This window comes from Podarcis gaigeae, assembly GCF_964106915.1.
Source record: "Podarcis gaigeae genome assembly, chromosome: 1".
NCBI lineage: Eukaryota > Metazoa > Chordata > Lepidosauria > Squamata > Lacertidae > Podarcis > Podarcis gaigeae.
Genome location: NC_139678.1, coordinates 6,030,587 through 6,044,734, shown reverse-complemented (window position 1 = coordinate 6,044,734; position 14,148 = coordinate 6,030,587). Strand labels below are relative to the sequence as shown.

Sequence of the window (14,148 nt, the reverse complement as noted above, 5' to 3'; positions counted from 1 at the left end):
AAAGGTTGAAGAAAACACTATTAACTTCTGCCTCTTTTGTTGACCACTAGCATTACACTTTCCATTCTTATGTTCAGAATTGAGTAGATGCAGTGGAAGACGATAATCAGGCATCTGCACAATATGACCAGTCCAACAAAGTTGATGTTGAAGAATCATTGCTTTGACACTGGGGACCTTTGCTTCTTCCAGTACACTGGCATTAGTTTGCCTGTCTTCCCAAGGGATGTGTAAAAAAAATTTAGGAGACACCATTGATGGAATCTTTTGGGGAGTTGGAGATGGCATTTATAAGTCTCAAGGCAAATATTTTTTTTTAAGTAGTATAAACACCAACAATTGGTAAACACTGGCCTGCGAGCGCTCTAATTGGAGAACAGCCTTGACCAACAGTGTCATGGACTTTGAAACAAAATTTAAAAATTCCTTCCAGTAGCACCTTAGAGACCAACTATGTTTGTTATTGGTATGAGCTTTCGTGTGCATGCACACTTCTTCAGATACCTGAAGAAGGTAAGGTCTCTAAGGTGCTACTGGAAGGAATTTTTTTAGTTTGTTTTGACTAAGACAGAGCAACACGGCTACCTACCTGTAACATGGATTTTGAAGACATTCGAACTCAGGACGAAAGGGAGAAACGTGCTAATAGGGAGGCACGCTTGGCAAAACCACACCATGATCAACTCCCGCCCGGAAACCAATGTCCCCACTGTGGAAGGATGTCTAGATCCAGAATTGGCCTCCACAGTCACTTACGGACTCACTGTTAAGACCGTGTTCATGGAAGACAATCTTGCTTGGCTAGAAGTGATTGCCGAAGAAGACCTTCTCCTGACACAGTCCATTACACAGGTGAAAGGTGATCAGATAGTGGTGTTGGAGAAAGCTGGACCAAGGACGGTTCACATGTACCATCCCACTTGTACTTTGGCCACCACAGAACCAGGAATGCTGGCATAAGCCTCTGCAGTGGGAACGTGATAGCAAATGACTAGCAGAAGGAGTTCTCAGTTGCCAGGCAGCGTTGCAGAAAGAGCTTGCCTCACGTGGGCGGCGGCTGCTGCTGCTGCTGCTGCGTCGTGTCAGAGAAAGCCACCTTCATTATGCACCGGTTACAGCTATGCGCAGCCACAGATTCAGAGTGCCAATTACGCAGTGAACACAAAGCCTTGGAAAGAGATTGCAAAAAGGCAGCAGCAACTTGCCTGGCACCTGCGCAGTGAACAGGTGTGACTTTTGCAGAGCTCCACGACAGGCAGGTATCAGTAGGTGCCGTTTTCTTCCTCTGTGTATCTGCAGGCCAGGAAAACATTGTACCCGCTGGTTTCTGTCTCGTAAGGTAAAGGTAAAGGGACTCCTGACCATTAGGTCCAGTTGTGGCCGACTCTGGGGTTGCGGCGTTCACATCTCGCTTTATTGGCCGAGGGAGCTGGCGTACAGCTTCCAGGTCATGTAGCCAGAATGACTAAGCCACTTCTGGCGAACCAGAGCAGCGCACGGAAACGCCGTTTACCTTCCCGCCGGAGCGGTACCTATTTATCTACTTGCACTTTGACATGCTTTCGAACTGCTAGGTTGGCAGGAGCAGGGACCGAGCAACGGGAGCTCACCCTGTTGCTGGGATTCAAACCGCCGACCTTCTGATCGGCAAGACCTAGGTTCTGTGGTTTAACCCATAGCACCACCCGGGTCCCGCTTCTGTCTCATAGGCAGTCATTAAAGACAACACAGCCTCTTGCCCGTAAAAGTATGAGCTGTGATTTGGGTGCATGTTGGGTGAAGTTGGTTGCAGATGCAAATGTTTCAGGCTAGGAAAGGACAAACATTCCGAACATTTTCTTAGGGATGCAGCAGGGTCTAAAATGACAGGTTCATTAGGCTATAAATCAAGGCTAGGCAACTTTGTGCCTGCACAGTGCTTTGGGGGACTACCAACTCCCTGACCATCGGCGATGCCAACTGGGACTGATGGGAATTGGAGTTCGATTGTCCCTACTGTCACAAAGTACAGCTTGCTTCATTATTCTGATGAAGTATCACCAATGCCTGTGTCACACAGATCACTTTGTCTACAAGTGCCACATTTGTTTGTTTTTCATTTACAGATGACTTAACCCTTTGGAATTAATTATGACAGGAATGCAGAGGCCATGGCACTCCAAATGTTTCTGAACTACAGGTCTTATCAGCCCTGATCACTGGCCATAGTGGCAGAGGCTGATGGGGGTCAGAACCCGATAACCACCTGAAGAGCATCTCAGGTTTCCCATTTCTACAATAGGGATTGCAACCAATTCACAGCAGACCCACTGAAATTTAGGTTAAAGGTAAAGGGACCCCTGACCATTAGGTCCAGTCGTGACCGACTCTGGGGTTGGGGCGCTCATCTCGCTTTATTGGCCGAGGGAGCCGGCGTACAGCTTCCGGGTCATGTGGCCAGCATGATTAAGCCGCTTCTGGTGAACCAGAGCAGCGCACAGAAACGCCGTTTACCGTCCCGCCGGAGTGGTACCTATTTATCTACTTGCATTTTGACGTGCTTTCGAACTGCTAGGTTGGCAGGAGTAGGGACTGAGCAACGGGAGCTCACCCTGTCACAGGGATTCAAACCGCCAACCTTCTGATCCTAGGCTCTGTGGTTTAACCCACAGTGCCACCCATGTTCCAAAATTTAGGTTAGTCATGTATATTAACTTCAAGGGGTGTATTCTGCACTGGAATCAACCCTAAATTGTATACAGAATTTCAGTCTAAGCATTCAAACACGCTCAAAACCCATTGAAAGTTAAGTTAACAAGCGTTTTAGAATGCCACGGAATGGATCATAAATTGCCTTGCCTGGTATGGCATAGTTGTTAGCATCTGACTAGGCCCTGGGAGACCAGGGTTCGATTCCCCACTCGGCCACATAGCTCCCCAAGTGACCTTGGTTCAGTCACCCACTCTCAGCCTAACTTACCTTGCAGGGTTGCAGCGAGGATAAAATGGGGAAAAGGAGTACTAAATACACCACCTTGAGCTCCCTGGAGGAGTGGTGGCATATAAATGCAGTAAGAAAATAACGGATAGCCAAAGAATCATATTCCGTGGCTACATGTTGTTATGTAGGGCCAGGGCCTTCTCAGTGATGGCTCCAACCTGGTGGAATGCTCTGTCCCAGGAGACCAGGGCCCTGCAGGATTTAACTTCCTTCCGCAGGGCCTGTAAGAGAGAGCTATTCCGCCTGGCTTTCAATTTGAACTTCGCCTGATCTTTCATTCTCCTGCCTTCCCTCCCCCTCCCCTTTTATGAAGATTACTCACTCTGGGATCCCACAGCTAATTCTCCCCTGGTCTCCTTGCTGGCCCAAATAGGACTAATTTAGCAGCTAGCCCTGGTGATCATCTAATGTTTATTGGATGGATTTCCCCCCTAAATTGTTTTTTGAATTAAGAATTTATTGTTATTCACGTTTTATACTGTATTTTATGCTGTCTTTTGTTGCATCAATTAAGTGTTTTAAATTTGTTGTTAGCCACCCTGAGCCCGGTTTTCTGAACCGGGAAGGGTGGGGTATAAATAAAATTATTGTTGTTGTTGTTGTTGCTTTCAGATTGATAGGTTCATGCTTCTGTTTTAAACTTGGCAAAAGCCAAGGTCAATTTTACAAAAAGGCGATAAAAGTTCTAAACGTATTAAGTGACAGTGAAACACACAGAACGCTAATCTCGCTCCCCCCAACCGAAACAAGTCATTTCAAAACACATTATGGTGACAAAGCTACTGTCAAAATGAGAAATACTGAGGGAGGGAAAGGTTTCTTGCTCGCAAGTGGGGCCAGCAAAGCAGAGCAGTGAAGAGAGAAATCCAAAAAACACTAAGCATTGATTCAAAGACTGAGGTACCAGCCAAGAAATTCAGCAGCGGAATGACTTCTGCTGTACTATCAAGGAACGTGTTACCATAGAGACAGAGAGGAAATTATTTTGCGGAGGTGCCAGGGGAGGGGGGAGATTCTTGAAAAGAATAGCTGTGTGGATTACTTGTGGGCAGCCATCCAGTCCGCGATCAGAAGTCAATGATACTGGTTGTTGGCTTTTTAATTAAAGATGGATCAAGATTTGGGGTTGTTTGCTAGGGAGCAGTCAAATATAATCCGTTATTTAACTTCTGGTGTGCTCCTGTAAGATGTCTATGGCACAGAAAATGTTTGATATAGAGTATTTGTATGGAGTGTTGTTTTGCCAGCCAGTCCATTTGCTTTTCCAAGCATGCGCCGACAACTTTTAGTCCACCACTTCCCTCTGGTGGAGACACTCTCTCTCTCTCTCTCTCTCTCTCTCTCTCTCTCTCTCTCTCTGTGTTATCCAAGTCCGAAGCCTATTGTCAGGGGTTCAGAAGGAGAGACACAGGAGGGGGAGCAAATGGAGAGTGAGGAGGAGGAGTACGAGGGGAGCGCAGGCAGTGACAGTGGCCAGAGTTATTCCACAAGCCTCTCTAGTGAATCGGAGGACTCACAGAAGGGAGCGCCGGTGGCCAGAGCAAGGGAGATTCCAAGGGAGAAACCTCAAGAGGGAGGGGCCAGCGGGGAGTCCCTGAACAGCAGCTGGAGATCAGGGCCAGCGTCTCCACCAGAGCGCAGTGGGGAGGGGGAGTCCCAGGAGTCGGGACCAGTGTCCTCACCACCAGAGGGAGGAGAGGAGTCAGGTTTGGCAACACCCACATCAGGAAGCGGGGAAACGGTCAGAAGGAAAGTCACCGGCTGGGCGCGCGCGCCAAGTTCAAATGTACAGGAGCGCGGCACAGCGGGGAGCCCGGGAAGGGAGCCCGGTCCTAAAGCCCGCCGGAGGGAGGGGCAAGACTCAGGAGGCTCCGCGTCAGAGGAGTCCAGGAAGGAGGGAACCCCAGAGGGCAGAAGGACCCAACGCAGGAAAGAGCAGCGCAAGAGGTGGAGCCGGGCTAGAATCTTAAACTGGTGTGGGTGGAGCAGTGAGTCAGAGGGGACTTAGCCGGTCTAGCGTTAAGACGTGGGCCTGCGCGCCCAGAGCTTGGAAATGGAAACTAAACTTCAATAAAGACTTTTGTATATAATATCCACTGGGCGTTGGTCCTCTGTGAGCTGGGACCTAGCGGCAGTCCTGACACCTATCATTTTGTTTTTTTCCTAAAGTAAAGAGAAGGTGCCATTGCAGTTCAACCTTTGCCATCGGAATATAAGATAAAAGAATATAAGAAAATGAAGTGATGAGAAAATGAAATAATGACATTTGGATTTGGGGATGGAAGATGATGTTTTTTTCTAGAAAGTGGTTTTGTTAGGTGTTACATTGGCATGTATGAAGTGATTAATAAGAATAAGAATAATTTATTATTTATACCCCGCCCATCTGGCTGGGCTTCCCCAGCCACATTGTTTATATATAGCAGACAGATAAAGAATTGGAAGTTCTTTAATCTCTGAACACTATCTTTTTTATTTCCTCTTGAAACGCTTTTCTGTCTCTTTTTTCTTACCTCTCTTTCTTTTTTTTGGTTTATGTCATGTTTTTATCTTACTTAGATTAATGTTGGACAAAAATGTTATTTTATAAAAAAATGAATATAAGATACAGGCATCGTTAGGATCTACACACACAACCCAGACAACAGAGTCACTATTGCAAGAAGCGGTAAACAGTTACCCTCCAAAATATCAACGCCTTCTGCATTAATCAGGACATTAACTGCCAAGTGGGGAAAATGTTGGGGCCCTTGGAGATTATCTGGGCTAAGCATTCCAGGCCTTGTGGTCCACAAGGATCGCACAAGAGATAGAAGTTTTTGTTTTATTCTGTATAAATTTGGGATTATTATGTTGTGAACCGCTCTGTGATCTTCGGATGAAGGGCAGCGTACAAATTTAATAAATAAGTCAGGTTAACAAATTGGGAAAAGGTGCCCCCACTTTAAAAAAAGATGATAATTAGCAAGCCAAATCAAAGTCATCCCGTTCCTGATTGTAGTTGAGCACATGCTGGCGGATGCGAGAGGAGTCGGTCCAGGTGATGAAGTCCTCCATCGCCCGAGTCACCAAGAAGGCTGGGTCCGTCACGACCTCGGGCCCAACCCTCACGTGCCCCTGCTCCACAAAGGTGACGGCCGATTTCAAGTTCTGGGCCATACGGAGCTTCAGGAGCAGGCAAGGCAGGCGGCGGCGGCAGAAGGAGGAGGCCGAGACGCGGTCACACAGCTCCAGGGAGCTTTTGGAGGCCACCAACCCCATGGCATACAGCTTCTCTAGGAGAGCAGCAGTGCTCCGAGCCCGGAAAGCCGCCGACTCCGGCGCTTCCCCGAGGTCCCGGATGCGGCGGGCCAGCTCCCGAACCGCGCGGCTCAGCTGGTTGTAGCGGGTGTAGTCCTCCCTGCGCTGCAAGCGGAAGCGGCGGAGCACTCGCAGCTCAGCAAGGTTCCCGGAGGCAGCCTCCCAGTTCACCAGGTCCAGTTTCTTGAGCAGCTTCTGCTCGTGGAACTTCAATTTGCGCACCATCTTTCCTCCTAGACGCAAATGACCAGAGAGAGCAGCTTAGCTTCATTTTATTTTTAATTAAAGATTTTCTTGATTTACAAAAGTATGTGCAATGTCTCTCTCTCTCTCGTATATCTTGACTACTGTAATTTGCTCTACGCGGGGCTGCCCTTGAAGCTGTCCCAGAAACTCCAGCGGGTACAGAATGCTGCAGCGAGGCTCCTCACGGGGTCTCTGCCATGGGAGCATATTCACCCAGTGCTTTACCAGCTGCACTGGCTCCCAGTGGAGTACAGGGTCAGATTTTGACCTTTAAAGCCCTTCACAGCCTAGGACCCTCATACCTATGGGACCGCCTCTCCTGGTGTGCCCCACGGAGGACCTTAAGGTCCATATATAACAACACCCTAGACGTCCCGGGCCCTAAGGAAGTTAGATTGGCTTCGACCAGAGCCAGGGCCTTTTCAACTCTGGCTCCGGCCGTGTGGAACGCCTCATGAGACCAGGGCCCTGCAGGATCTGATTTCTTTCCGCAGGGCCTGTAAGACAGAGTTGTTCCGCCTGGCCTTTGGCTTGGAGCCAATTTGATTCCCTCCCCCTCTTTCTTTTTTCTTTCTCCTCCTGTGATGAGGCTGCATTTTAATATTTTAACGTTTCAATATTTTAATGTTGTATTTTATTTTTGTTTTTAAGTTGTATTCATTCAACTTGTTTTTATTATTGCTTGTTAGCCGCCCTAAGCCCAGCCTTGGCTGGGGAGGGCGGGGTATAAATAAAAATTATTATTATTATTAACTGAAGCGAAGACTGCAGTCTTGGGGTATATCCGCTGACATTAACCCTGCATTCAGCCAGCTTCTTCTCTTCCCCCTTCTTGCCTTCTCCGTGGTCTCTTTTTGCTTAAAGGATTGCACTGTCTTATGCTTAGTACTCAGATAGATGGACCAATGGTATGGCTGCCTGTACGGGGAGTTGCTATCCAAGCAGGAGTCTGCTGCTGTCAGAGATTGAACCAAGGATGCTCTGCATGCAAGAGAGATTCTCTACCACTGAACCACACATCTTCAGAACTCTCTTACATTATTTATTATTATTATTATTATTATTATTATTATTATTATTATTATTATTATTATTTTATAATAATATTTTATTGAGTTTAACAATAGAAGAAGAAACAACAACCAAACAAAGAACAATAAAAACACAGGGAAAATATAAAACACAACAATACAAAATTTCACAAAACATAAAATATAAACATTTAACCTAACGAGGGAAAAAGAAACATCAATCAACACACAAAAATGGAACGAGAAAAAAAAACAAACACAAATCACTCTTTTCTAATTATTCATCTTTGGTTAACTTATTTTCCTGACTTCCTCACGCCTCCCTTTTTTGTATCCCTTTTTAACAATTAATTCAGCAAATTCAAATCCTACTACTTTGCCCTTAAATATTTTACCTCCCAAATTTATAAATTCAAATTTCTCTTGTCACTAGAACCCCTTCATATTATTTCAATGTCATCAGCATTCATACATTTTACAATACTTCTGTAAATAAATTTTAAATTTCCTCCAATCTTCTTCCACCAACTCTTCTCCCTGGTCTCGGATTCTGCCAGTCATCTCACCCATTTCCATATAGTCAATTACTTGCTGGAACTCTCTTACATTTTTAGTACAGTGGTACCTCGCAAGATGAAATTAATTCGTTCCGCGAGTCTTTTCGTCTTGCGAGGTTTTTCGTCTTGCGAAGGACGGTCAGTCGCAACTGCACCTCTTCAAGCGGTTTTAAGAAAAAGGAAACAAACTTGCAAGACGTTTTCGTCTTGCGAAGCAAGCCCGTAGGGAAATTCGTCTTGCGAAGCAACTCAAAAAACGAAAAACTCTTTCGTCTTGCGAGTTTTTCGTCTTCCAAGGCATTCGTCTTGCGAGGTACCACTGTATCTGCATTGTGTGTAGAAAGCTTGCGATGCTTCCTAAGCGTTTAAGGATATTCGTGATGCTGATTATTTATTAAATTGTATATTGCCCTTTACCCACAGGTCTCGGGGGGGGGGCAGGGGTTACAACCTGTAATCACAATATAAAAACACAAGACACATAATAAAAATAAAAGCAAAACCCAATAACTACCATCCGATCCCATTTTAAAAGGGCAGCCAGTGAAGAAATGGCCCGTTCTCGTGTTGTTAACCTCCAGACCTCTCGTGGAGGACGTACACAAAGAAGGGCCTCAGAAGATGATCCCTGGGTTTGGGGAGGTACATTTGAAAAGAGGTATTGTGGTCCTGAACCGCGTAAGGTTTTGTAGGTCTAAACCAGCACTTTGAATTGGGCCCGGAACCTAACTGGTTTATAATTGATTATAACATGTTTAGCTAAGCTTCTCTCTGACTTATCAGGAGTAAGCATGGACCAATGGTACCAAATAGTATGGGAAACAGCCCTACTAGAAAAATTAACCAATAAACTGAAATTGACACGGGGACAAATAGAAGACGACACCCCTGAGTAAGCAGTTCAGCCAGTGACTTTGCAGAATATGTGGTCCAGACAACTTGTGACCTAAGAAGGAAAATGCAGACCCCGCAAAACCATGCATTGTGCCCTGCCAAATATTTGACAACACCACTAGCAACAGGGGGGAAATGGACGAGAAGATAATCCTATGTAGCTAATTGGCAGGATAGAATAGTTAAATGGATATACAGCGTACTTTCTGCCAAGTTATTCACATTGTGGAACACCCTTCCATCAGATGACAAGGAGATAAGTAAACTATACAACCTCCAGAAGACATCTGAAGGCAGCCCTTTTCAGGGATGTTTTTAAATGTTGAATGTTTTATTATGTTTTTATGAGTGTTGGCAGCTGCCCAGAGTGGCTGAGGCAACCCACATGGGCGGGGTAAGAATAATAAAATTATTATTATCATTATTATTATGTCAGTTTATGGGAGTGTACTGGCTGGGCCCATGGAAAACACCCCAGCTGCAATCGCTGCCATCTCTACTTAGGATTAGAGAGAAGGATTTCTGCTGGAAATCGGCTGCACAGAAAATATTGACAGTATTAACTGAAGTCATACACCCCGCCCTGGCATAAACCTGGCTTTTATAATAACACCATATGATGCAACAAAAATATGTATTTTTTAAACTGTTTACCGTGTCTCTTTAGCTCTTGCTATAAATCCCTATCTCTATACCTGACGCACAAAGGAAAAGCATAAAAAGTTTTCATGGGCTATCACCACTACAAATATTATAACCATTATACCTGAAGAAGCGACTCCACCTCCATCATTCAGCCCAGACACTGGGGTCCAGCTCTGAGGGTCTTCTGGCGGTTCCCTCCCTGCGAGAAGCGAAGTTGCAAAGGGGCCTTCTCGGTAGTGGCACCTGCCCTGTGGAACGCCCTCCCACCAGATGTCAAAGAGATAAACAACTATCTGACTTTAGAAGACATCTGAAGGCGGTCCTGTTTAGGGAAGTTTTTCATGACTGAAGTTTTAATGTATTTTTAATCTCTGTTGGAAGCCGCCCAGAGTGGCTGGGGAAACCCAGCCAGATGGGCGGGGTACAAATTATTATTATTATTATTATTATTATTATTATTATTATTATTAACCAGCCTCAGCGAAGTACCGTATTTTTCACCCTATAGGACGCACTTTTTCCCCTCCAAAAATGAAGGGGAAATCTGTGTGCGTCCTATGGGGCGAATGCAGGCTTTCGCTGAAGCTTGGAGAGTGAGAGGGGTCAGTGCGCACCGACCCCTCTCGCTCTCCAGGCTTCAGGAAGACATCTGCAGCCTAGGTAGCCCTGCGGGAGTTCCCACAGGGCTGTCTAGGCTGCGGATAGTAGCCTGCTTCCCAGAATGCCGGGCGCGCTGAAAGCAGAGCACCCGGTGCTTCGGGAACACATCCGCAGCCTAGGCAGCCCTGCAGGAGGTCCCGCAGGGATGTCTAGGCTGCGGATAGCAGCCTGCTTCCCGGAGCGTCGGGCACCCTGAAAGCAGAGTTCCCCGCAGGGCTCCCCACGCTGCGGATAGCAGCCTGCCGCCTGAGGCAGACTTCGGCCAGCCCCAAGATCGGGGGACAGCAGGGAGGCGCAGCGCCGTTCCTCGACCTGGTTCGGTTTCCCCGACCTGCTTTTGGGGGGGAAATTTCCCTTTATTTCCCCCCAAAAAACTAGGTGCGTCCTATGGGACGGAGCGTCCTATGGGACGAAAAATACGGTATCTTGATTTCATTGAAAAGTACAGACAGCTCTTTGGTAAGTGATCAAGGAAGAAGAGCCCAGCTGGCTCAAGCAAAGGTGCCTCAAGTCCAGCTTCCTAGTCTTACATTGGCTGGACAAAGGCCCGTGGGATGTAAACAAGCAGGAACGAGGTAGGTCAACATTATCCCCACATGCGATTCCCTGTAACTAATATATAGCCCTCGTGCCTTGCAACCATCGACAGCCCCCTCCTCCATGTATTTGCCCAATCCCCTTTCAAAGCCATCCGACTTTGCGGTTGTCACTACGCCTTGTGGCAGTGAGTTCCACAGGCTCACCGCCTTGCAATGAAACTACGTGCATTTCTTCAACGCGAAAAGTGGGGGCTAGATCTCGGAATCAACGTGACGAACTGTTTCAAAAGGACTGGAACAAATTTACATTTTACATGAAAGAAAATTGTAAACATTTGAAAACGTTTGTAGGCTTGAATTGAAATGTTTTGTAATGTAAATACAAGGAACTGATTTACCGATAATAAGGTGAAGTATTATAATTTGACAAAGGGTAAATAAGTACTTATAGAAAAGCGAAGAATATGGAAAGTTATCTGGAAGTCAGAAAGAGGGAGGGGAGGAGGTCGGTCCTCTTACAGAGTAATATATTAAGCCACAGAATTATGTAACATAATAAATAATAATAATAATAATAATAATAATAATAATAATTTATACCCCGCCCATCTGGCTGAGTTTCCCCAGCCACTCTGGGTGGCTCCCAATCAAGTGTTAAAAACAATACAGCGTTAAATATTAAAAACTTTCCTGAACAGGGCTGCCTTCAGATGTCTTTTAAAGATAGGATAGCTGCTTATTTCCTTCACATCTGAAGGGAGGGTATTCCACAGGGTGGGCGCCACTAGCGAGAAGGCCCTCTGTCTGGTTCCCTGTAACTTGGCTTCTTGCAATGAGGGAACCGCCAGAAGGCCCTCGGCACTGGACCTCAGTGTCCGAGCTGAACGATGGGGGTGGAGACGCTCCTTCAGGTATACAGGACCGAGGCCGTTTAGGGCTTTCTAGGTCAGCACCAACACTTTGAATTGTGCTCGGAAACGTACTGGGAGCCAATGCAGATCTCTCAGAACCGGTGTTATGTGGTCCCGGCGGCCACTCCCAGTCACCAGTCTAGCTGCCACATTCTGGATTAATTGCAGTTTCTGGGTCACCTTCAAAGGTAGCCCCACGTAGAACGCGTTGCAGTAGTCCAAGCGGGAGATAACCAGAGCATGCACCACTCTGGCGAGACAGTCCGCAGGCAGATAGGGTCTCAGCCTGCTTACCAGATGGAGCTGGTAGACAGCTGCCCTGGAAACAGAATTAACCTGCGCCTCCATGGACAGCTGTGAGTCCAAAATGACTCCCAGGCTGCGCACCTGGTCTTTCAGGGGCACAGTTTCCCCATTCAGGATCAGGAAATCCTCCACACCTGCCCGCCCTCTGTCCCTCAAAAACAGTACTTCTGTCTTGTCAGGATTCAACCTCAATCCGTTAGCTGCCATCCATCCTCCAACAGCCTCCAGGCACTCACACAGGACCTTCACCGCCTTCACTGGTTCTGATTTAAAAGAGAGGTAGAGCTGGGTATCATCTGCATATTGATGGACACCCAGCCCAAACCCCCTGATGATCTCTCCCAGTGGCTCCATGTAGATGTTAAAAAGCATGGGGGAGAGGACAGAACCCTGAGGCACCCCACAAGTGAGAGCCCAGGGGTCTGAACACTCACCCCCCACCACCACTTTCTGGACACGGCCCAGGAGGAAGGAGCGGAACCACTGTAGGACAGTGCCCCCAGCTCCCAGCCCCTCTAGACGGTCCAGAAGGATGTTATGGTCGATGGTGCCAAAGGCCGCTGAGAGATCCAGCAGAACTAGGAAACAGCTCTCACCTTTGTCCCTAGCCCGCCGGAGATCATCAACCAGTGCGACCAAGGCAGTTTCAGTCCATGATGAGGCCTGAATCCCGACTGGAAGGGATCCAAATGGTCCGCTTCTTCCAGGCGTGCTTGGAGTTGTTCGGCAACCGCTCGCTCAATCACCTTGCCCAAGAATGGAAGTTTTAGACTGGGCGATAGTTGGCCATCGTGGCCGCATCTAAAGATGGTTTTTTAAGAAGCGGTTTAATAACCGCCTCTTTCAGTGGGTCTGGGAAGGCTCCCTCACGGAGGGAAGCATTCAGCACCCCACGAAGCCCATCGCCCAGTCCTTCCTGGCTAGCTTTTATAAGCCAGGATGGGCAAGGATCCAGGAGACAGGTGGTTGGCTTCACTCGTCCAAGCAGCCTGTCCACATCCTCGGAGGTATAACAGTGCCCCCAGCTCCCATGTGAATATGATTTAAGTGGAAAACTCAATAAAAATTATTTTTTAAACAAAGTGGGAGCTGGATCTAACAAATACAAACCAAGGAGACAGGAAAGCCAGAGGAAAGAAATATTTACCCCCCCACAAAGAAACACCCCAACCACCAACTGACCTGCAGCGGCTTCACAGGCAGCAAAAATCAGGCTCTGCAGAAGTCCAAGGGAAACCAGCACCAGAATCAACCACGTGGGGAAAGGGCAGCAGAACTTCCTCTTCCGGTCTCTGAGCTCCGCCCACTTCCTCTTCTTGTTGAACATAGACATAATAAATATAATATGGGTGCGCACTGCACATCTTCCGGGTTCCATTGCAATATTTCTCTCCGACAATAACAAATAGAGAATAGTCCCCCCCCCCCCGAGAAAGCAGCAACTTTTTAAAAGCAATATATTCTAGACATATTTTGTGATTGGGTGCAGTCTCAGGCAGGGGCTGCAAAAGGGAGGCCCAAACGAAGTGTAGCTGCTGTTTCATGTGAACAGCTACTAGGTGAGAGCTGAGTTCGCGATGCAGGGGACCAAAGGTGTACAAACTGTCCCAGCAGGAACATCATGTGCCCCCCACCAAAGGCACTATCCACTTCTATTATCACCCCAGGCCAGTGCCGGATTTACGTATAAGCTAAACAAGCTATAACTTAGGGCCCCACTCTCTTGGGGGCCCCCAAAAAAATTTAAAGGAAAAAACAACTGGATGTACATTTCCAAAATATAAGATAAAAAGCCAATAAAATAAAATCTACATACAGCAAGAGTGTTTTGTATTGTGAAGGCTCCTATGATGTAAGTCATGGGCCCCACCTGCTCCCTAAAATATCACTGGTTTGCTCATTTCTATATATAGGGTGATCGCTGAAGAATTGATGCTTTTGAATTATGGTGATGGAGGAGACTCTGGAGAGTCCCATGGACTGCAAGGAGATCCAACCTCTCCATTCTGAAGGAAATCAGCCCTGAGAGCACACTGGAAGGACAGATCGTGAAGCTGAGACTCCAATACTTTGGCCACC

The 14,148-nt window shown here is 47.0% G+C and overlaps 2 protein-coding genes across 2 annotated transcripts in view; both read right to left on the bottom strand.

Moving 5' to 3' along the window:
- Window positions 1–14,148, bottom strand: part of CGRRF1 (cell growth regulator with ring finger domain 1) — a 451,182-nt gene that overhangs the window by 27,799 nt on the left and 409,235 nt on the right. The window lies entirely within an intron of this gene.
- On the bottom strand, window positions 5,252–13,395 carry IMP3 (IMP U3 small nucleolar ribonucleoprotein 3). Its single transcript, XM_083738324.1, has 2 exons — window positions 13,252–13,395; window positions 5,252–6,513 (listed from the first exon to the last, which is right to left on the bottom strand). The coding sequence occupies exon 2, from the start codon at window positions 6,503–6,505 to the stop codon at window positions 5,942–5,944; it is 564 nt and encodes a 187-aa protein (XP_083594450.1). The 5' UTR covers window positions 6,506–6,513; window positions 13,252–13,395; the 3' UTR covers window positions 5,252–5,941.

Bases quoted from the DNA above. Each gene is read 5' to 3' on its own strand.
- IMP3 (XM_083738324.1), bottom strand. From the start codon at position 6,505: ATGGTGCGCAAATTGAAGTTCCACGAGCAGAAGCTGCTCAAGAAACTG.